At 36.5% G+C, this 23,591-nt stretch overlaps 1 protein-coding gene across 4 annotated transcripts in view; it reads right to left on the reverse strand.

The window, feature by feature from the left end:
* Window positions 1–3,784: 3,784 nt before the first annotated feature.
* The window catches only part of ZNF148 (zinc finger protein 148), a 41,812-nt gene continuing 22,005 nt past the window's right edge, over window positions 3,785–23,591 (reverse strand). For 2 of the 4 annotated variants that reach the window (XM_015635214.2, XM_015635215.3), the window contains exons 3-7: window positions 23,130–23,255; window positions 19,962–20,085; window positions 19,211–19,294; window positions 13,202–13,320; window positions 3,785–12,876 (exon numbers count right to left, since the gene is read on the reverse strand). In XM_015635214.2, the coding sequence (XP_015490700.1) occupies window positions 11,287–12,876; window positions 13,202–13,320; window positions 19,211–19,294; window positions 19,962–20,085; window positions 23,130–23,255 (2,043 nt within the window). In that variant the 3' untranslated portion in view covers window positions 3,785–11,286. The remainder of the gene's footprint in view (window positions 12,877–13,201; window positions 13,321–19,210; window positions 19,295–19,961; window positions 20,086–23,129; window positions 23,256–23,591) is intronic. The other 2 variants (XM_015635217.2, XM_015635216.2) reach the window with 2 other exon arrangements.

Here is a 23,591-nt window from a genome sequence, read left to right on the forward strand (position 1 = left end):
ATACACGTAACACAGCAATGTGCAGTTTCCATGTACACACAGAGCACAAACTGTAAATAAACTATGCAGTTTAGCTAATCACATCACTTAATGAATGGCCTACAAACCCTAAAGTGACCATAAAACAGGCTGTGACACATAGGGTATGTTCTCTGACTAAATGAAGAGACAATCTTCAAGCTCACTCACAGATGCAAACTGTAACATAGTTTGCCTTTAGAATGGATTTTTACCTGGTGTTCAGTGTGTGGAATAGCAGTTGTCAACACAATACCTGAGCATCACTACAAACAACATTCTTGTTTCCACTCCTTAAAATTTTCAGGCAACAACTTTGTGAGTGCCAATACCGCTTAAGTACATTTCCACACACACTGTGGGGACTCACACTGTCCTTGCAGCTCTTTTTCAAGTAGCTGCAACATCCATCACGCCAGCTATGTGTTTGTCTAGGAGACTTATCAATCATCCTGTTCACTTCCTCTAAGGGAACAGATGTAGTCCTAAAGCAAATCCCCCTTTCAGAGTCCTGGTTTGCAGGAAAAGATCACTTTGTCCCACTGGTACCCTTGCACTTGCTCATGTCTTTCTGAGCTGTATCTCTCTTAAGCTTCTCTATTATTAGCTTTTTAACAAAGATGACTTCAGAAACTGGCAAAAGAAATGAAAGAAAATGCAGGACCTGAGAAAAAACAAACAACTAATGCTTTCAGCTTCTGGTGTTACCCTCTGGTTTGTTCCTGCACATCACTGCATGGTCAAGATTACCTCGAAATTACCCTGAACATTCCAGCACTCACAGTCGTTGCTTTATCGTCTCTCATGACTCAGTTTATCCTGTGAAAAGACCGATTAAAGATGTGCTGCCCCTGAGGAACTTCCAGAGTATAATACTTACACATTTTGACCAGTAACTATTCATATTACAATGGAGACGTATTTTTTTTATAATTTACACAGCTAAAATAATGGATCCTTTTGGTTTCATTTGGGCCAGGCTAGAGTTTTTGATCTAACAAAAGCTGTTACTTCTGCCTCTGTGAAATGGCACTAATGGTCACATCTGACCATGAAAACATTTTATGTGAATAAAAGTGAAAATCAACATTTGCAGTGGTACTACTTGTATTTCCATAGCTGCTGAGAAGGTATCACCTCCTCTAAATGAAGGCAGCTGTGCACAAGCTACTGCCAAGGCACTAATCTATCTAAAAAGATTTCAGCACAAAGCCTGGTCTGGGTCCCCATTTCTGGCCAAGAGGCCTGGAAGACACAGCCACCGACCCAAGGAAATCACACCAACAGCGATCACGTAGCAACATGTCTTGGCTGTCCTGTGGAAGACAGGCAGAGCTGCCCAGGGAGATGGACTCTTGAGTGGAAAAAACAACAGTGATTTGTACACCCCCCCAAACATCCAGAACAGAGTTCAAATAACAGAGGTAGGAACTGGATTCCATTTCTGCATGATGTGCATGGCTGCTGACACAGGCAACAGTGTCGTGGACTGGCTGGACTGCAGAAGACACACACACACATTTTAAAATGGAACCTCACCAAATCATCCTGTTTTATCTCTGCCAGTGACATGTACACGTATGCATTCGAAGCAGATGGTGCAGCAGGGATCTCAGGAACCTGAAGACCAGCCCTGGTGTGAAAGGGCAAGAGCGCTGCAGAGGAGGCAACTTACCTGAGCAAGCAGGGCAGGGCTGTTTGCTTCAAAAAGACAGCACAGATGGACTCCTTTTTAAACCCCTGCTCCAGTGAACAGCTCTCTGCATTAAATTTCACGTATTGACAACTAAAGCAGACAAAAAAGTAAACAATATTCTACGGAAGACTATCTTGTGTTGATTTGGCAAGTGCAATGCAGAAGATAATCAACAGACACGATACTTTATGAGAAAACCTCCTTAAGACAATGCACCTCCAAATCTCAAACTTTTATAAGTTTCTGTCTATCCTGAAGCCACAAAATAGTTTACCTTGTGCACTGCAAGACAAATATAATTGCAATTAGATATTTTTAATGCCTCCAAAAAAACCAACCAATTATTTTAACAGAAAACTGCTTCCTTTTCCTAGCAAAAAATAAAAGCAAGCTAAATTAAATGGACTATTTTCCTCAGTTAACACAAAATATAGGTTCTGATAATTCTTTTCAATATCAAAATGTTGAAAAGTTTCTTTTTGGTACCACTTTACTCTTTAACAGTGTTAATCATAAAGGTCAATAAGCAGACATGATCAGTTTTGATTTCTTATTTTCACTACATAATTAAAACAAATGAAAATAAGTGTAACTAATGTAAGTGAACATAAAGACAAACAGGGTGGCTGAGTACACAGACACTACATCATCAGGCACGTGGCAGAGTCAGAGTGCACCCACAAAAGCTATCAAACATGAAACCATTAAAAGCAGTTATTATGCTGACTGGATGCTAACATACCACGAGAAGAGTATAAGGTATTTTAAAAAGGCAATACCATAACTTGCACACTGGGCTAAGATTGAAACCAAGCCCTAAGCAGTGCTGGAGCTGTGTTCACACCCTGCTCCAGGGGCTCACAGAGGCACAGAGACAGCAGTGCCTCCCAGGGCTCAGAGAGACTGAGCAGGGACATTTCCTACAGCCTCTTTCAGTCTGTGCTGGCACATTCAGTGACCACCGTGGCTGTGCGTGGCCACCGCTGCCAGGGCTGCTGTCCCTGGCAAAGACATGAGAGCAAACCCGAGTGCCCTTCTCTGCCAAATCCAGCCAGCTGAGCCAACCTCCTCAGCAGGGTGCAGGCTGAGGCCAGGTGAGAAGTTCCTCTCCTGCAGCCACCGCTGCCCAAGCAGCTTCACGAGGTGGCTGCTGGTGGTGGCCCTGCTGCACCCACCTGGGTGACATCCCAGACCCAGCAGCTCTTCCTGCCACGCTCATCTGATCACAGCTCCACTCTTCACACACTGCTTCCCTAGGTTTTCTTCTCTTTAAAAGGTATTGTCCCACTTCTAATACCTTCTTACACAAAACTTGTTCTTACATGAAGTAAAATCAACACAGCCAAGCATTCCACAAAAATCAAGTATTTTCCAGAAAGGACCCTACGAAAAGACTCAGAGAAACATTACACCTGACACACGCGAACAAATAAAGAGGAGAAAACTGAATTACCAACAATTAACGCTACAGGGCAGATTTATGGTTTTGTAGGTGCATAAATGCTGTGATCCTCAGTAGTTTTTATAAAATATTTGCTTTAACAACGGAAAAATCTATGCAACAAACATACTACACATGCTACAAAATGCTGTAGTGCACACATGGCATACTGTTATCCAACAGACTCGAAATCTTGAGTAATCGAGTTCACCCTTCTTACAACTGAGATTAAAACAAAGTCCTGATTCGTATGTACGTGAGGAGCTGCTGGCACTGAACAAACTCACTCCAGTGCAAACAAAAATCACAAAAGGAAAGCTGCTCTAACACTAGGTGTTTCTATTAAAGTGGTTTCAGTGCAATCTTCTCAGACAACCAGGATTAAAATTAAGGTCAGATATTCTGTTTTCTATAATCAAAGAAGGCAAGGAGATCCAAAGGAGAAGAAAACCCAGATAAGTTCTGTGTGTTTCAAATCAAATATTTAAATATTTCATTTAATTGTTGAAAAGTATCCACTTCAGTTCTTGCACAACAATATGTATCTTTACATGCTTTCATCTGTCTCATTTAGAAAGCAGATTTTGTTTGAAATTATCTAACATGAAAAATACTGCTAAGTCTATTCATAAAACAGTATTCTATATTTTTATTTTTCAAACAGCAAGTGACCACATTTAAAATGCATCATTTGCAAATATAAATTATCAAACTATTAGTTTAATTAAAAATAAAGCAAAAACATAACTTCCCTTAGTATCACAATACATAGAAGGGTATTATAAACCCAAAAAGACTAGGTTAACCATAAGAAAACAATAACGTCAAAAGTGATGAAATTCATTAAGTCACTTAATGAATAAATCAGTCCTAAGAATACAATACCATTCACCATGATTATGTAAAAAAAAAGCAAACTTTCATTGTATTATACAGATAAAACAATCCAATCCTTCATGCCACATTTTGTAAACCATGATATAAATTACACTCACAGTCAAATGAACAGGAAGAGTAACTCCCAAAATATTTTAAGTTGCTTGTAGGGCAGAAATAAAGGCAGAAATAGAATCATTTAAAATATATCAAGTTTAACCAAAAAAAAATTCATTTGGTCAAGCCTGCTATCCTAATAGTTTTGTTCCCTGCAAAACTATTTTTGTCTTTTTTTGAGTTATGAAATTTAAATGTTTCTTTTACATACTAAATGTAAGTCATGTGTTGAGCTACATTAAATCCTTTTATACTTTTATCATTTTGGCCTTAAGACCCAAACATTTTCCATGGACCTACACACACACCCACACACCCACACCACACACACACTCTCTCTCTTCTTGGTATCAGGAAATTCCTCATTTCACAGGAATAATGAAAGACTCACATACTGATTTCTGTTAGAAACATAAGGAATATGCAAATTCATACTTTCCAGGTTCCTATAAAACCATCTCTCACCTATATATACATACTCCAACTGATGGAATTCAGGTTACAGTCTTTTGTCTGGTAATAAAGGGACGGAATAGATGTTGTAGGATAAAGAAACGCTGCATAATGACTGAAATAAACCTATTATCCTAAATTTATCTATACAAATTATTGTTTCTTTTATTAACTGAAATACAAAGAAGGCATATGGACTTCAGGAAAATAGCACTATATCAGAAACTCACTGTAACAGTGTTTCACTATATATATCATCAGATTTTTCATAAGACAATTTCTCCTGTACACTAGATTTTGTACTAATTTCTCTGTCTTCAAATCCATTACATTTTCAGATCCAATTCAGCACTATATAGTATGCCTTCAAAATAAAAGGAAGTCACTTGCTTTACTGAATACCAAGTTCCCTTCCAGACAGTATTTAAAGAAAGACAAGACTACACAGACAAAGTCCAGTATAATTCATTTCTGACAATGAAAATTTCAACCCCTCATACTGTTGCAAAATTCCTCCTACTGAAATGTCTACAATAATAATTATAATAATAATTATAATAATAAAAAGCATACATTACATATAAAAGATACCAGTGTACTAAAAGTGACAGAAGTGGACTAGCAAATCCTTCAAAGCACATATTATATAAATGACTAGCATTTAAAAACATTTCTTTTTCTATAAAATGTAGGTCATATACATTTATAAATTGGGGGGGGGAGGTTCTAAAGCAGTGATGACTGTTCAAATAGATATGCTGCTCTGTACAGTCTAATACCTATTCAATTCAAACTATAAGTTTGACATCTAGTTTATCAGAATAAACCCATCTCATCATCTCATAGCTCATAATTTGAAAAATATGCAACTCAAAGGAAGAGGTGACTCAAAAGTTCACTGTTTATCTGCATATGAAATAAGAAGAGAACTATTCCTTTCTATGGGTGGCCCAAGTCTCATCAGTTCAGTATCAGGACTTAATGACTCCAAATTTATGTAGAAGAACTGGCAGGAATCAGCACAGAAGCAGAATAGTATCTCTGATCCTTTAGAGACACAGCTATTCAACCTCAGCAGTCTTCCTCGTCTCGCAGAAGTGCAGCCAAGCCATTCATTTCTCACTCAAAGTGGATGAAGCCATAGATCTAAAGACTGTCCTCTCTGTGACTGAAATTGTGCTCTGTAAACAATGTTATATATTCCAGCAGGAGGACATACGAATTTATTTATAAAAAATTGATTAAGAATATTCATTAACTCAAACAAGGCTATTAACTCCCAAAGGTATTTTTGGAACTTATCCTTATGCTACTCATCAAGTTAGCACTGTCATGTATTATTGCTTACAAACAGTACATCATCATATGCCTTCTAACAGAGCAGTACTGTGATCAGTTCATATTTACAGGTTTTCTGGTTGTTTTTAAACAAGCTATAAAAACATTACATACTTTACAGACAATACAAATACTCAAGTCAAACAAATGGAATGCATAACAATAAGAAACGTCATAAAGGAAGACTGACATAAGTCCTTGATTGTCAAGACACATTTATATTTATATATAAACTCTAGCTGTGCAGAATCAAAGATTCAATCATAGGTACATCCTTATTTGATAAATCATATTTACAGCATGATATTGCATAAAAAAATAAAATAATGTTGTTTACACAATATTACCTTTCCATCCATTGGATTAAGGAAAGCAAGAAACAACTCTTAGAAATGTTTGCTTGCCTCAGTTTGTGTTTCCTACCAAGAGATGTAATTTTAAAAAGGAAACAGAAGGTTTTGTAGGTTGAGTAGAGCAAAAGCGACTATAAATTTATTTCCCTGACACAAAGCAAATTGAACAGAAGTTTCAATTTCAAATTAAAGACATGTCTTTTCATTAGCAGTAATACTTTCTTAGTGCTTGTCCTTTGCAAAGTGAGTTTCAGCTAAATGCATTACATGCCTAACATAAACATGCATTACCCTAAGTCCAATGAACTTTCAAAGTTACAAGGTTTCATTTTAGGAAAAACATTTAACTGTAGTAAACTGTAACATTATTCATTTGCTTCAGTACCAACCATGTAATTTGAAAGTTCACATGTGTACTGGTACTGACTACATAAACATATTTCTGCCTGTTAACATTTCCAAACGGATTCCCAGGAGTATTAGGATTTTCCCTGCAATTTGTAATGGTATTAAAACAAGCAAACAAAGAATAAAAATCAAAGCTCTCAAAGCCAAGAAAATTTAGTTAGCAAATATACATACATAATGTAATCCAATGCTGCAAAATTCAGAGGGAATTCATCCAAATATTCTGGTTCATTTCAAATAGTTACTACATATGATACAAATACTATAAAAATACTCTGATCAAGCATGGAATATAACGGATCTGTTCAGGTGGAAAGTTTTCATAGGAGAACATGAATACTTTGGAATGAACTCCAAAAGTTACAGTAGAACCCAAATAATTCGAAACAATGCCTTAGAAACCCTTTACAAATTACAATTTTGAAAATAGTGAAGAAGCAGGCAACAAAAGCAAGGATGTCACATCACAAAATGTACTTTGTGCATTTATTTTGACAACTGCAATTTAGTTTTCAATTCTCCTTCTACTTCCCAGTATACTAATAGAGATGCTGTAGTATACTTGGATGAAGTAGTACAGTGTTATTGTGTGAGACCTTGCTACAGTACTTTTTAGACCATTGCAGAGGTGGGAAAGGACCATGAGGGATGTAGAAACCTGTCAGATGCTCTGTTTAGAGGTCAGCGAATTAGCAAGATTTTACTGTACTTCTCAATTAACAATGAAGAGCTCCCATCATCCAAAAAAAATGACAAGTACAATATAAAAATAATACAAGTGTTATTTCACATGAATACTTTCTTGTCCTATTTTCCTCTTGAAACACAATTTTCCTAAAGACAACACTAGGAGACACGAGATCATAAACATGGTTCTTTTATCATCCAATTTAAATTGTTTATGTTGTTATTCGTAAACCAACATACAGTAATACACATGGTTAATCCTTCTCCCCAAAACTCATCATTTATGATTAATTCATTCTCAAATCAAATGAAGAAAATGTAAATGCCTATTAGTATACCATTACAAGCTGATTCCTTCATTGTCTGTTACATTAATGGTAAAATATATCAAAAGATTCATGCTAAAAGGGACACTGTCAAGTAATTTAGGACCAAAATATGGCCTATTAATAAGTGCATGTGTATATATATATATATATGTATTTTGTATGCATATATATATATATATGTGTGTGTGGAGAGAGAGAAAGAACTTGGTAATAAATGTTATCAATTTCCTCTTTTTCAAAATTATCATTGCGCTATCACTAGTAGATATCCCCAAAAATTCCACCTTACACACACACACATATCTGGTGCTCGCATGACCCTTAGGTAAGAATGCCTGCTGTTAGCTCAGGGGAATCTCCACGCTCACCCCAGCCTTATACTGACAGCACAAGAACAGAACAGACAACCAAAGCTGCTTTTTTCCAGACATACAGAGAAAATTAACAAAAATGACCAGATCAACATGAAGAGTGTGCATCTGCAGCAGATTAAAAGCAGCAAAATGTGAGCAGTGAAAAACGTTATTAAATAATGCCATTATTAAACAAGCAAGAGCTTTTTACAGAGCTAAACCTCCCAGAACTACATAAATACTTATTCCAGGATAAAAGGGGATGTACTCAGGAAATCACAGCAGTATATTTGGCTAACTCCTCCAGTGCAGAAAGCTTCAAGCATCAGCAGATCAGCTACTCACACCACTGCTTTAATTGTACACGTGGAAGAACCTACAAGCCAGTCCCTGTGGCTTAGACGGGACTTCACAGCCTGTCCTAAGGCACAGAGTGCAGCTGGAATGGCTCAGCAGCAGGCTGGGGAATGAACTGTGGTGCAAGGAAGAGCAGTTCCTCTGGTGATCCCAGTTTGGCTGCAGGGAAGAGCAAGTTCCTTCGGTCTGTACAGCAGCCTGCTCCCTCACACACCCTAGGAGTGATTCCCACGTGTGAGGATGGCATAGGAGAGCCACTCCCTCTGAGTCCTCAATGACATTCTCACACCAGAGTGTCAATGCAGTAACTTTTTTTAAATAAAGCTGAGTCAGTCCCCTTAGGGAGGAGGCTTCATTCCTCTTACCTCCCTATGGGCCCACAGCAGTGCAGTAACACAGTAATGGCCCCACCTTATTTTTTTTCCTTTTGTTCCTTGCTATATTTAACAAATAGTACAATTGCCATCTCCTTGCAAATAGGAACAAAAGTGCCAACACAGTATTATTCAGGCACCACAAGCTAGGATGTCATGGAAATGAACACTGAAAACGAAGTATGCCTCACAAGAGGTGGTTTCCTGGGATATAGGGACCCTTTATGTTTTCTCTGGGCAACACAGAATGGAAAGTCAAAACACCAAACTGACCATAAAGGAAGAAAAACAGAGAGACCACAAATCAGTTCAAAAATATTCTTTCAAAGCAATTTCTTTACATGTATCATTAATAATCCATACGGAATTTACTTCTTTGATGCCCACTCTTTTCAAGTGGTGGCCAAATATTCAGACAGAATTACTGGTAAGTCATAGCATGCGGAAATGCCTTACTCTAATACACACAGGGCCAACAAATCAAAAGAGCCTGCTTTCTTATACAAAATAATTAAGAAATTTATATAAACTGTATACTTGCCAATAGAAGAAGCAGGCTATGGATAATAAATGCCCTTTCTCCCTCAACTGTACCAAGTGAAGTTAGTGCTGTAGTAGTGCTACCATAAGGGAAAAGACAAAGGGGGATCAGTTTCCTGGTAATGAAAATTCAGAAAAATATTGCTACTGCTTTGGTAAGAGGTGGGTCCTGTTCAAGTCCTTTCTTAAAAGACAAGATATATTTTAGCCCCTTGAGATGCAATCTTTTCTCCTACCTGATGGCTTTGTCTGAGAGACACCAGCTAGCAACAGTGCTGTAAAAACCTGGATGAAATCCTATTTTTAAAACCACCATATACACACCTACCTATGTGTATGTGTATGTGTGTGTGTGTGTGTGTGTGTGTGTGTGTGTTTTTCCCTGGTTAATCAGCCTACATGAGGCTTAAACTGCCTTGAACTACCAGACAGTGTCCCTTTAGGGAAGGTGCAATAGAATGAACATACAGTTCAAAAATCTGAAACTTGTTAACTTAAACTACACAATAGTTAGGCTACTCAAATCTTACCACCTTAAAAATGCACACAGAACTACTTATCGTACCATACTGTATACTTCAAGACAAAGTACTATTCAAAAAAACATATTCATGGTACAGGGATAAACTTTGCAGTTTATTTATACTGTGAAATGCAATGAAAACTTCTGATCACTCTCCTAGGCTGGAAAAAGAAATCCCATTCACTAGCATCATTCACCAGTTTGGGTTGGTAAAATTGTAGTGACTTTTACTAAGCAAACACTAAAAAATAGGGAAATCGAATGCCCACTTCTTCAGCTTTCAGGGATACTTCAATAAATTTAGTAATTGGAATTGTCAAAATTCTAGACAGAGAATTAAAACAGTTTTTACAGAAGCTAAAAATACCCAATCTCAATTATATGGAAAAGAATTACTGGAGCTGCTGTATGAGATGAAAATGAAGCAACCGTATCAAACCTAAACATCTAAAAATGGTTTTATTTTTTGAGAAATCAAAAACTATAAAGTTGGCTAAGTGCTCTATGTTAATCGTTATGAGTAGGTAGGGTAAGGTACAATTCAGCTTTTAAATCTTGGAATACACTGTTTGTGTAAGCATTTTGCAATTGGGAATGTCATCTACAGATTTTTAACTAAAACTTCAAAATCTTGGTTTCTGCATATGAAAAAGTCATTAAAAAGTTACATCTAGATTCAGCTGTACAAAGAAATACACATTACTTCGGGAATGAAGTAAAGGCTTTAGCAGTTAGGCATTTTGCTTAAAAAAGTGTTTAAAGTATTTTAAATTAATTAGACTTTTAAATAGTAGATTTAGTCTATCAGAATTCATTTTCTTTCCCTCCAAACACAACTCAAGGTAATACAAAGCAGAAATAAAGGGCACATGGTCTCAAATTATTTTTGAGAGAGACTGAAGATTGTTCTAGAAAATGCTTTCTTTTAAAGCCATATTTGTTTGACTTCTGAAACTTACTTGTTTGTTCTGTGTGTTTAGTAGACCTTGATTCCCTGCTGAAGAGCAATGACTATGCTGACAAGCTTAGAAATGACAATGTGAATAGTATCAGACAATAAACTGTCCTCCCAAAGCATACAAGGAAACCAGCAAGGAAACAATCATGGGGGAAAGTCTTACCTGGGGATTTTATTTTAAAATTTCATAGAAGGTAAAATATTTTCTGGATTCAAACAACTGAATAATAAACTGCCTTTGATAGGGGCACCAACATCAGGCAGCTCAATGACTGATGGCTAACGAAAAAAAATTTTTAAAAAAAGAAAAAAAGAGAAAAAGAAGCAGTTATTGGTCTTGCTAATATCAGCTTACTTTTGTTTTAACATAGCGCTCTTAAAAGCTGTACAGAACTCCATCTTATACAGAGCAACCCCCTTTTGACAAATGTGTTCTAAAGTGCCAGTATTATTTACAAAGATTTCTTAGCCAAAAGTCTGGCCCGTTGTGGCATCAGGTGAAGAAGTCATCCCAGCTCTGCTATCATTTACATTCACCAAGGGAAATTCTGGGAAATCAGCACTTGTCCCTGGTCCCCGAAGGTTCACCTGTCCATTGGCAGTGCTAAACTGAGAGGATATTCCAGCTCTTGCCCCATGGTACTGAGCTCTAAAGGGCTGCTCAAAGGAGCTAATTTGATATGCTTGATGAACAGACTGTGCCTCTGCTTTCTTCTGAGAAGTTACTTGATCCAAGAAGTCCTGTGTGGAGGAGGAGGAAGAATGATTTGCCTCATCACCTGAAAAGGGAAAAGGGTGCTGAGAATCACCAACCATTAGTCCAAAGTGAGACTTGTCTGGAGTTGTTCTTAATGGAGAGTTCATTCCCGACCGAAAGCTATTGACGGGTATAGATGTGTAGACCTTCTCCATGGAAGGAAATGCTGGCTGGGTTGTAAGAGTCTGGTTATCAGTCACAAAATTAAGGCTCGGGTTGTTCAAATAGGCATCATTTTGGCTAGTTCTGTCCAAAGCTTGTTGTAAAAACTTGGAATATTCTTGTAACATACTAGCTTTATCTGATGAGGAAGCTTGAGAGCTTGTTCCAACCGTCTCAGATTGAGTCACCTCAGATACCTCAGCGGAATTGATGGATATACTGGAGGTCACTTCTGTGTCAGCCACACTGAAAGAGATCTCATGCTGTCCATTAGCCTTGTGTGAATAATGATCTAACAGAGTCTGCAGTACCTCGTCTGGAATGACATTTTTGTCATGGTTACCTTTAATTTCAACATTCAGTGCCTGTGTGTCTAGTATTGAGGCTGTAGCAGTTTCATCAATGACACTGGCCACAGCTGCCTGCGTTACTGAAGGTTGAGATGCTATGGTACTTACATTCAAGGCATATTCTCGACTGTTGTTGCTAGCTGCTTGTAGATACCTCTTCTTCTTTAAAAACTGCATTGCATCATCATAATTAGTGCTGCTGTGTACTGGTTTACTGGGCCCTTCCTGTAATGTGTCGACTTGATCGATGTCAGCATTACCTTCAGAGTCCAGTAAACTTTGCTTATCCACAAGATCAAAGGCATACTTTGAAACCTTGCTGTCTTCATATGTAGATAAAGGTGAAATGGTTTGACTTTGCTCAAGCGGCTGCTTTAGACTCCTCTTGTTGACCTTTTTGAGAACGAGCTTCGGTGGGTGTATTTCTCCAGAATTTGCTTCCTCTAAGTGCGATCCACCAACCGAAGAATGTGGCATCTCAACAGCATATTCCGCTACCATATATTCATCTTTTACTTTAGTACTAGAGGAGTACAAAGGCAAATAGTCATTTTTGTCCTTCTTGTGTTCTGATTTATCTGTACTTTCTTTATCCCCAGATTTTGTTTTCTCTGTTTTCTGCCTTTTCTTCTTTGGCAAGGAGCTGTCTTTCAGAGGCGTAGAGAAACCAGAATCTTCCTCCGATGGCAAAAAGCCAACTTTGGTGGCACTTCTGTTGGGTTTCTTCTCGCGGTTCTCATGGCACATACGTTTGTGTTTCAGCACACGATCAGTCCTGGAGAAATACTGGAAAAGATGATAGTGGTGATTAGGATTATTATTACTATTACTATTATCATTCTTATTATGAAAAAATAAATATGTTAGCAGAAAGAAAAGAAACCTTTCATTCTAACGAATTCACTTGATGATTCACAGTGTCAAACGAGCATACAGTCAATAAAATCAAGCACAGCCAGCTGTGACTCTGCTCCACCTGTGCACCAAGACAGCCCATCTTGACAGAAAAAAACATTCATTATATATTTATTTGTATAAAATGGAGAAAGCCCCATCTGCAATACTGGGGAATTAACTGGTGTTTTGGTTTTCAATCACTAAGTCATCTTACCTGCAAACAATATTCACACTGGTAAGGCTTCTCTCCACTGTGAGTTCTTTTGTGCCTTTCCATGTGATACTTCTGAATAAACCTCATACCACATTCATCACAACGAAATGGCTTTTCACCTGATAAAAAACACATAGCAATATTAATCTAAAAAGAATAAATCAACATTTTTCCATAAAATTACCAGGTCAAATACTACATTCTCTATTAGAAGCAGTAAGAGGATTTAGTCTATTGAAAAACAACATAGGGCTTGCTTACATCACTATTTTTTCAATACTCAGTTGCTGATGCCTCAAATTACTTTAAGCTTTTTATGCTAAAAAACCCCCACCTTTAAAACAAAATCCTTATTCCTCTTTCTAATGCAGGTGCAGGTATCTTACACCTAACAAATTAAGAACTGCAAAGATGGTCTTCCTTAATTATTGCTACAGTATGCCTTTTTCAGGGCAGACAACTGTATAGAAATACCTCAGTCCTCTCACCAACTCATTAACTCAAGCCCATCCCTTCTAGGAGAGAATTAATGCATTTCCAAACTTTGACTATAACATTTTGGAGGGTGCCTTCTATTTTTTCCATATTTTTTCCCTTATCTGGATGTGAAATTGAGAGAACTGTTTTGAAAAAGTCCTACTATTTTGGTCGAAACCCAAATTTTTAATTTTTTTTTTTTTTTTGAACTAATTTAAAAACATTTTTTAAATTATGTCAAAACCCAAGAAACCTCTGTAGCAGAACCTGCATTTGCATACTTACAGGTTTCTCATTTTGGTTACTGTGTTTGCTTGTTTTCGTTTCTGGTTTTTTCCTTTACTTTCAGGCAATACTCGTTCAGACAATATGCACTGTCCTGAATTCATCTTCAGCTCCTCCCCTTATTTTTCCTCACAAAGAACAATCCTTTCTGAGCAGGGAGTAACTCTATTTTTATTTCTTTTCACTTTTGCCTTACATCTTCCCTATGATATTTTTTTCTAGGTTTCTATGACAAAACCTAAAAATTTCAAATGCATTGAAAAGTTAGTTTTGCTTTTGTAGAAGTTCACTATTATTTACTAGAACTAACCCTGAACAACAGCGATCTCTCCTTTTAGTATTTACTATGAAATCTTTTGGGCTGACATAGAGGTCAGGGATTGTCTTGGCAGCATCTGTCAAAACCCTCTTTGTTCTGCATACTGCATTGCACTGATTTTTGGGACATGAACCATTTATTTATGTCTTCTTTCCAGAAATACGTGGACTACTGCTATTTTCTGAGGTAGTTTTATTCTTACTAATCATGTTATGAAACTGTTGAATTACCAACAATTAGTTATTAAAGTTTAAAGCTTTAAATTAATGGATTTTTTTTTATTTAAAATGTTGACAGTTTGTATTTTCCATTTAGAATAGAGAAATTTATCCACATCCTTCTACAAATGGCAATACAGTACCTTAAAATAAGATTCCAGTATTTATAGAAACTAGAATGGAAAATATCTGTATCGCCCACACATGTGCTCCTAGTCAGATCATTAATGCCCAGAGTTTCAACTTCCTTAATTCCAAGCAATTTCTAAATCTCTCTCTTTGTAAGCCTATGTCCTATTTCCAATTATTAATTCTTACCTCTCCACGTGGCTTCTCAGCCAATCCCTTTCTTGGATGAAGAAATTCCAATTTATTCTCTCCTAAATCAAATTATCTCCTCTCCTCAGATCTCTCAGCTTCCATCAGTTCTTTTTTTACAGGCTCACAGCCTCAGCATTCTGCATCTCTTTTTTCACTTGACTTACAGAACTTTACCATTTCTTGCTTATTAATAAGCACCATAAAATTTTGCTTTTTTTTTCAACACCCCTTGTAAGTTCTAACACCTATCATATCATTCCCTCTCATCCTGCCTATAAGCAAATCCTCCTCTCTGGCCTATTTCTTAACTTTCTAACTCCAGGTTCATTCTTCATGTTCTCTTTATTTGTTAGGCACCCTCACAACTATGGTGCCGTAGTCCCAACAAGCCTGTTCAGACCTTCTGAATCAAATTCCAGTCCTTGCCTTCCATTCTCAGGATGCTGAGGCAAGACATTTAGACCTTACTGTTCTTGTTTGATACATGGGAACTCTTCCATTCTGAAGACTACTACTTACTCCCTGCTACTTATTGTTTGTTCCACTATTCTGTGTTGTTTTTTTTTTAACTGCCCCTTCAAACAACTCTCCTCACTTTGTTTCAAAGTTTGCTTTCATGCTACCTTAGATTTATTTTAGAGAATGGAGTGGCTGTTTGGGTTGAAAACTATCCTGAGCCTTAAAGCAAGATAGCTGAATCCTGTTCTGGCTTTGAACAGCCCTCTGAGGAGCCATCCTGCAATCCCAGGAAATGCAGAACACTTCATTAATGCACTTACCTGCAGCCTTACACTCATTTCTGTAAGTGAATGCACACGGAGTGCCTTAACATTTTCCTACTCAAGCTGACTATTTGCTGGCAGAAGACTCCCCAGCTACCTATTCCCATTTCAAGGCTTAAACAGGGCCAAACAGGGGTCTGTGGCTTTTAGGTGGATTACAATCACCAGCTATTTTGGAGACTTTCAGGGCACATAAAAATGCACTGCTGGCCATGCCTTAAGAGAGAGAAAGATCTGGGGACGCTGCCCTGGAGTTAACTCAGCACAGTACAGAAAATAATATTTTTAAGTAGAATTCCAGAACACTCTGAAAGTAAGATTAAGAAAACCTTTGTGAAACTGACACCATACTTAATTTTGGCTTTAATCTTCATATGGAAGATAATGTTAGAAAAAGATTAAAAATTAATATGAAGATAGGCTTCCAATAATAATTTCATCCTAGCAGAAGCCAGAAACTTCAGATGCCTTCCACAATTTTGTTGCACTTTTCAAACAGGATCTATTGCAAATGGAGGAGATCATTAATAACAGTCTTTTGATAATGCAGGGAGAATCCAGGACACATTTTTCTGAAATGTCTTGGTGAGTGGGAAAGAATCAGATGTATAAAAAACCTCAAAATTTAAAAATACAATACAACAATTAATGCATTATTTATGAAAACAGCCCATGTGCTGTGTCTATGTTTGCATCTATTAAAATCAAGCAATAGAACTATTCATCCAGTGTAGTACAAATATTATGTGTATGAAGGCTATAACAATTACAAACCCAGGCATTTTAAAGTCTAAACAGACAAAAAACCAAATTATAAAATACCAAAGAAGGCAATAAAAAAATCAGCATGACTGAACAAGTAGGCACTTGAATTGTTAGCCCCAATGGTGTTTTATTTTTTTAATGTAATCTTAGATTTTGTGTTTAAATGGAAAATAGGCTGGCTTACACAATTAGGACACATGAACATGAGTGAGGTAAGGTATATAGAAACATCTCTAAGCAAAATGTAAGCAGACATATTTGGGGAAAAAAAAAAAAAAAAAAAAATGAACATTCAGCATCTTCTCCAACCTCGTAAACAGAAAATATTTTCGTACCAGTGACTCTTCCCTCTCTTACAACTAAAATAGCAATTTTCTGTATCATTAGGGACAAGTTTAGCAGCAGGGTTCCAACACTGCTGCCCTCCTCTACACACAATTATAAGCAAATTTTGTATTAATGCAATGTCTGCTTTTAGATGCAACTGTTTAATTATTTACACAGAATAAGGCTGTTCATTGATTGCTTCCTAACCCCCTCACAACATTTTCTTTGAAGGAGTGGTTCAGAGAACTAAAGTCAAATCAGTCTGGAAATAGCTGGGGCACTTGTAACTGGGGGCTTGTAACAGGCTTGTAATGGGGCTTCTACCTGTTACTACTCTCCTTCATTGGTTTAAAATAAACTGGAAAATTTGATAAAAATCTTTAAAAGAGTAAGAGATTTCCTGTTCCACACCAGTATTTTGAACACTGTACAAAAGTGGAGATATTATTCATGGAGATAAAAATGTAACATAAAAAAAGGATTGAATAAAGTTAAGAAAATTTTTTTTGGGTATGAATAATACAAACAGATCTTTACTTTTATCACAGTAAAACACAGACCCACTGCTCACTTTCTCATTAGAGAAGCAAGCTGAAAATTCAGTTTTTCTGGATGGGCTTAGTTATGCAGCCCTGAACAACAGTCTGACTACACAAACAGCAAAGGGCCAGTAGTGAACACTGTCATATAGAGGTGAAAGCACAGACAGGTATGCACAGTGCCAATTAGCTACACTATAACTGGGAAAAGCCAAAAATTAAACACTAGTTAAATTCTTGTTAACTAAACAGCCTTCAGAAAAAAAATTTGCCACTCCTGGAAGCTGGGTTTTATGTGTTTTCTCCTAATCATTACTAGCTGTCACCTAGGAAAACATCCATGATTTAACAAGTTAAACACAAGCACCATCTTCTACTTTCTGAGAAACAACCAAACTATACCTCAGGATGCTGAGGAAAGGAGGAAACACAGTTATCTAAAAAAAGTCAGATAACAATATGGTTAATTAGTTAAATTAGGTACCTTTTTCTCTGTTAAACAAAGACTAGCAGATGTAAGAGCTGGCATAAAAACCTACAATCCCACCACACCCACCCCCTCCCTCCAAAGCTTACAATCGACACAGATTCCTCATTAGAGCTAGAAGCTAAATTTTAAAAGATAATTAAATCAATTTATAAAATATTTGCAGTCAGGTGTTAATTAACTGTATTTTCCAGACTCTCATTTTCAAAGCCAAGTACAGGGAATAATCCTCATTTGAAAAAAAAAAAAAAAAAAAAAAAAAAAAAAAAGAAAAATCTTCTAAAAAATGTGAAGACTGCACTTAAATTTTTGCCTGTTGGGGGGTAGATAGATGGAAGGGCCTGAATAAGCATTCTTTTCAAGAATAAGTATCTACACAAAGTGGAGGCAGCATGGTTCACCAATTCAGAGCCAGAGGAAAGACTAGGAGCAGAACAAAGACACTGGACAGAAGAATGGAAGACTCTTCTGTGCCTGACTGGCTGAAGGAAACCTACTTAGTCTGGACTCATGGCAACCTAGGATACAAAAATCCCATGAACAACAGGGCATTTGTGCATGTAACTCCCTGTACACTGCTCTGAAAATTCATTTTGCAATGTTTTTTTTTCCCTCTCAACCCTTCCACATGCACACACTGCACTGCGTGTTAGTAGCTTTCATATCCATTTAAATGCTACAGCCAAGAAACACTGTGCACATTCACCAGCTCTGCTTTTCTGAAAAAGAGGCTGAGAAATTGGCATCTAGTCCAAAAGGGACCATATTACAAAATATTTAAAGAGGGATTAAAAGGCCATGCACCAAAATGCCAAAAACCCAAGGAAACCAAACCTGTTAAAGAATGTGGTTCTGTGTGGTGCAACAAGATAAAAAAATTAAACATATATAAACTTTAACTCTCTTTGGCTTAAAGCTTCGGCCTTATTTGACCTATATTGCATATTTTTAAACTAAGACTCTTCTTTTTAGAACAGTTTTGAATTAAACCCAAAAGAAGAAAAAATGTGAAAAGAAAAGCTGATACTAATACCTTTCGGGTTAGGCATTTTGGCCATTTTAGTCCTGGCACTTTTCCATCAAATTCAAATACAAACAGACAAACAAACAAACAAATCTATGGAAATGTAATTTGGAAATCCTCCTTGTCTGAATTAACTCGACACAACAAAAAACAGAACTGGTTAACAAACTTTGACTTTTATGAATGCACAAACTTCAGGATTTGCCGCTCTGGGGTTATTTATAGAAAACTACTTTCAGATCTGCTTAGTGGACTTCATACTCATTTTACAGCCAAAGGAAAGTGGAACAAGTTGAAAGCACAAAACTAATTTATTTTAAAAAGCTTTATAACTTTATAACACGTGTTAAATTAAAACAAACTATGTCAGGGTTTTAGGCTGCATATTTATTACCAGAAACCTTGCCTGAGTGGGGAAACAGTTTTTAAGCACTCCAGTAAAGATACTCAAGGCACTATACTCACCAGTATGAATCTTCTCATGCCTCTGTAGCAGGTACTTCTGTATGAAACGCATGTCGCACTGACTGCACTGAAATGGTTTTTCACCTTGAACAATATAATTCCACATCCATAAGTTAATAACTACACACTGTTGTTTCTGATAACTATTTTCGAGGAATATTAAAATGTCTATTAAAAACACCAGCATCTGAGCGAATTCCAAAAATCCCCTGATACCAAAAAACATTTGCCTTACTACGGATATGAACTGCAGAGTTCTCTCCATGATCCTAAGAGTCACATTAACACTAGCACAGAAGAGTGATCTGGAATGGCTGTCATTTCCTCATGAGCAAGATCAATCAGGATGCTGGCACAGACTGCATTCAGGATACTGGCAAGCTATTATAACAGTAAGTACCTTTTTCACTTCTCCGAACAGAGAGATACCTCATCTGGCAAATAAACAGCCGCAGCACATTTTACAAAGGGGTCAATTTTTGGCACTTAGGCTACAAGTCAACCCATTACTTTCTGATAAAGAAAGAAAAGAAACCTTGTAAACAGTTAGCTCTTCAGTTTATTAAATATATGTTGATTTATTTTTTTTTCCTGATATTCTTTTGACACTTTGGTGCATGGAATCTCTAAGCTTAGATGCCAAGTTAGCTACACTCTTAAAACTGAAATTCGCATAGAGCTGAAAACATTTTTAACATAAGTAAACAACTCTTTATATAATAGAAAAGACAAATTTGAAGTCAAGCAGTACCTGTATGAATGAAGACATGTCTCTGTAAATGGTAGTTGGTTCTAAAGGCAGCATTGCAATGCTCACAAACATGAGATTTGTGGGTTTTCAGACCAAGTGATCCATCCTCATTTATTGTAAGGATCTATTTTAAAAAGAGTAAAATTTGTTCTCACACTACCCTCTAAAGATGTCTTATTAACTACAAAAAAAAAAAAACATTAATTTTTTCGATGCAGAAAATGCAAATATTTCAGGTAAAACAATGCTAATTTCTACAGAACTATGCGTTAAGCTTCTAATACACATTTCCAGTTGCAGTCCAATCCAACCCGTGTCTCGTTGTGCATTAAGAGCTATTTCAACAGGACAGAGACAAAAGCAGCTCATGGAAAATCAGCTTAGAGCGTCCCTAGGCACAGCTGAGTCACTTTATACGCTACTGTTTATTTTGTCCGTCTGTTGGAAAGGATGCAAAGTAATCCAACCACTCCTGGGCACTAAACCATGGACAATCGTATTTTAAAGCAAAAGTGAAAAGTTATATTCTTTTTTTCAAATCACAACTCTAAATGTTTGCTAAAAGTCATTAAAGCTTAACCAGAATAATCATATATATTATCTACATCTATATAATACCAATAGTCTTAAAGGTAATATTATAGTTTAAAAACCAAAATCCCAAAGCCAAACAACCAAGAGAATAGTATTATTCTTCTCCCCTTTTAAGTTTTTCACTCAATAAAGTATTGCTCAGTTAATATACATATTAAAGCATCTCCTTGATGACTTCAACTGGCCACACTCAATTGCTCTGCTGTCAAACAAAGCCACTATTTTCATATAAAGTTAAAAAAACTTAAATTAAAAAAATGCACCACATCTACCTTATTCAATAAAGCTAATTACAGGTTTTCTCTAATTTATCAAAAAGAATAAAAATAGAAAGCTAAACCAAACCCCCAAAATCTCTACTATCTCTGGCAAGAGAATAAGAAAACCAGTAAACAAATTACATTTATAAAAGTCTTGCTTAACTGCAAACACAGCTATAAAGAAGAGCTTAAGGAACCTTAAATAATACAGTTTAGTCCCTTGTTATTAACAAAAAATAAAAGTATGATGGGAAAACACATCTGCAGTTTGATTAGCTACAGCGCTTTAGGTTTTATGATAATGACAGTGATGAGAAAAAGTCAATAACTGAAACAGTATCTCTGAAATAGCAGCAAATACTATAGGATCTACTTAATTTTAAATTCTGCATCAAAACAAGAGTGAAAGTTTCAGACTAACAAATTCTTGTGCATTCACTCTGAAGGACAAGTACATTCATACGTTTGTAAGATTGGTGTGTTACAGCTCCAGTCACAGTTAGAGACAATTGTAAAGACTCTGTTCTGTAACATTATCCAGCTGATGTAGCCGACTGCGTCTTTAAAACAAATTTAAATACATGTTATGAAATGCTTTTCATATATTATATTGAAATTTTAAAATAACTGTGCAGAAAATACACATAATTTCATGGTTATCCTAAACCTGGGCTCTTCTACTTAATCTACTCCTTGTACCACCTCTTAAATGATGAGAGTTAACTCTGTCAGAGCAGCTTCCCTAACCAAAGCAACAAAGAAGCTTGTGCGTGTGTGTGTGTGCGCATGCGTGTGTGTCCGTGTGTGCATGTGTGTGTGTGTGTGTGGAAGAGGGAACAGGAGGCAGGAGTCATGATACCTAATGACTTCTTCGTTACCTGATTACTGCATTGATATAAAATAGAACTTAAAACGTTCCAGAATGTTAACTGACTTCCATTTGTCAGAGTTCCAGCTGCTGTTGATGGAAAATCAACCCCACTACTCTGGAAATACTGAAACTGCAGTAGGCTCTCACCTAGGTCAGTCCTTCAGCTTTTTTCTACTCTGCCAGCTCTGAAAAGGGGGAAGAGAGACTGAAAAAAAAAAACCTGTTTAACAATTTTCCTGATCATTTTTCAATCTTTTGTCATCTCAAAAGACTAACCCTGGCAGACTGGGAGATAAAAAGGAAGCATGCAAGTACACGTCTGTAGAAAGAGGGGCACACGCCTCTTCTACCTTGCCATGTTTCCATGGAAGTGATCTCTGGATGTACTCAACCTAGATCTCCTTTTTCTCTCAAAGGGAGAAGTGAGAAAAAAATGCACAGCATTTGGAACTTGCTTCCACACCCAATCTGAAGCAATTTCTCAGCTTTCCAAGAATATTACAGGTGCAACCTTATTTGACAGTGCTCTGAGGAGGACTGGAGGGTCCTGCTCCCAGGGCAACAAAAAGGAGGTTTGGGAGATTTTCCTTGTATTACAGTGAGTTTTCCTTTGATGTACAAACAGTCTGGGTTGATTTCTGAGTAGGCTTATTTTAATGCTGCTGTGTGATAACATATAACTGATTTACTTCTATCAGAGCAGCCTGCATATATATATGTTCTATTTTAAGTCTGAAGATTAATACTGATTTGGGGAATTACAAGAAGATATATCACTGCTTCCTCATGAGGTGAAATGATTCTGGTTTTATCTAAAGTGTTTCTCAACAGAAGAAAATTGTTTTCAGACATAAAGGGATACATACTCCTCATGAATGGATCTACAAAACAAATTTTTAAATAACAAACCAGCAGCTAGGGTAAGAATCTTTTTATATAAATAAATACATATATGAAGATGATTATGACCACAGGAATTTTTCCCTACTGGTAAATTATTTTATATATATTATTAAACTTTTTAGAATTTTCAAAACTACCATTTTAGTTTTCTTTTTAAAAACTTTTCACTACTATGCATGAAGCATATAAAATTATCAGGCTCACAGAAAAGCACACCTATTATTAGATAGATACAGAGTAATGATTTATAAATGGTCTACAAAGCTACTGACTCATTATTTTAAAAAAATATTTGGAGAGAGAACTGCCTGGAGAGACAGATGTTAAAATATGCCAAGAGTTCATGTTGCTAAAAGGAGTTCAAAGAAAAACACTGTTATATCAGTTTTGTTTTGGGTCTCTGGTGAACTTCAGAACTGCATCTTTACTGAGCAAACAAACAATTTCCAGCCTAACTAGTTCAAATGCTAATGAAATTAGTCATAGTCAACCAAATCTTCAGGTCCTTTTAATCTTGGTTTTGCCAAATCAATGTCTTACTTTTGCTGGTGAACGCTGTTTTCTTTTCTTCTTTTTCTGCAAATCTACTGGCTCTCGTATTTGTTTTTTGTCTCGTTTCTGTTGTTCAGATGCATCAGTAAAGGTAATTTCTTGCTTTACACTGATCTGTTAAGATACCAAGTGCCAGTTTCAGGTAAGGTTCTCACTACAGAAAAGCAATTTTTCAATTTTAGAAGATGACAAACTGCTGAAACAGAAAACCTTTTCCTAAGGGAATTATCTTCTGGCTTCACTCTTTCAGAAATTTAAGTGAAAGAATTAATATGTATCTTAAATAAAAAGGGCACAGTTAATTTCTTCAGTAACATTTTGATGTATCCTTTCATTCATCTCCCAAGGTCTTTTTTCCTGACCTGTGGTGATTTTGAGATCAGTTCATATGTTAAAATCACTTCCATCTGTAAAACCATTCAGTTTTTCACACCTATTTTACTTCAGTCC

This window comes from Parus major, chromosome 7 (assembly GCF_001522545.3).
Source record: "Parus major isolate Abel chromosome 7, Parus_major1.1, whole genome shotgun sequence".
In the NCBI taxonomy this organism is placed as follows: domain Eukaryota; kingdom Metazoa; phylum Chordata; class Aves; order Passeriformes; family Paridae; genus Parus; species Parus major.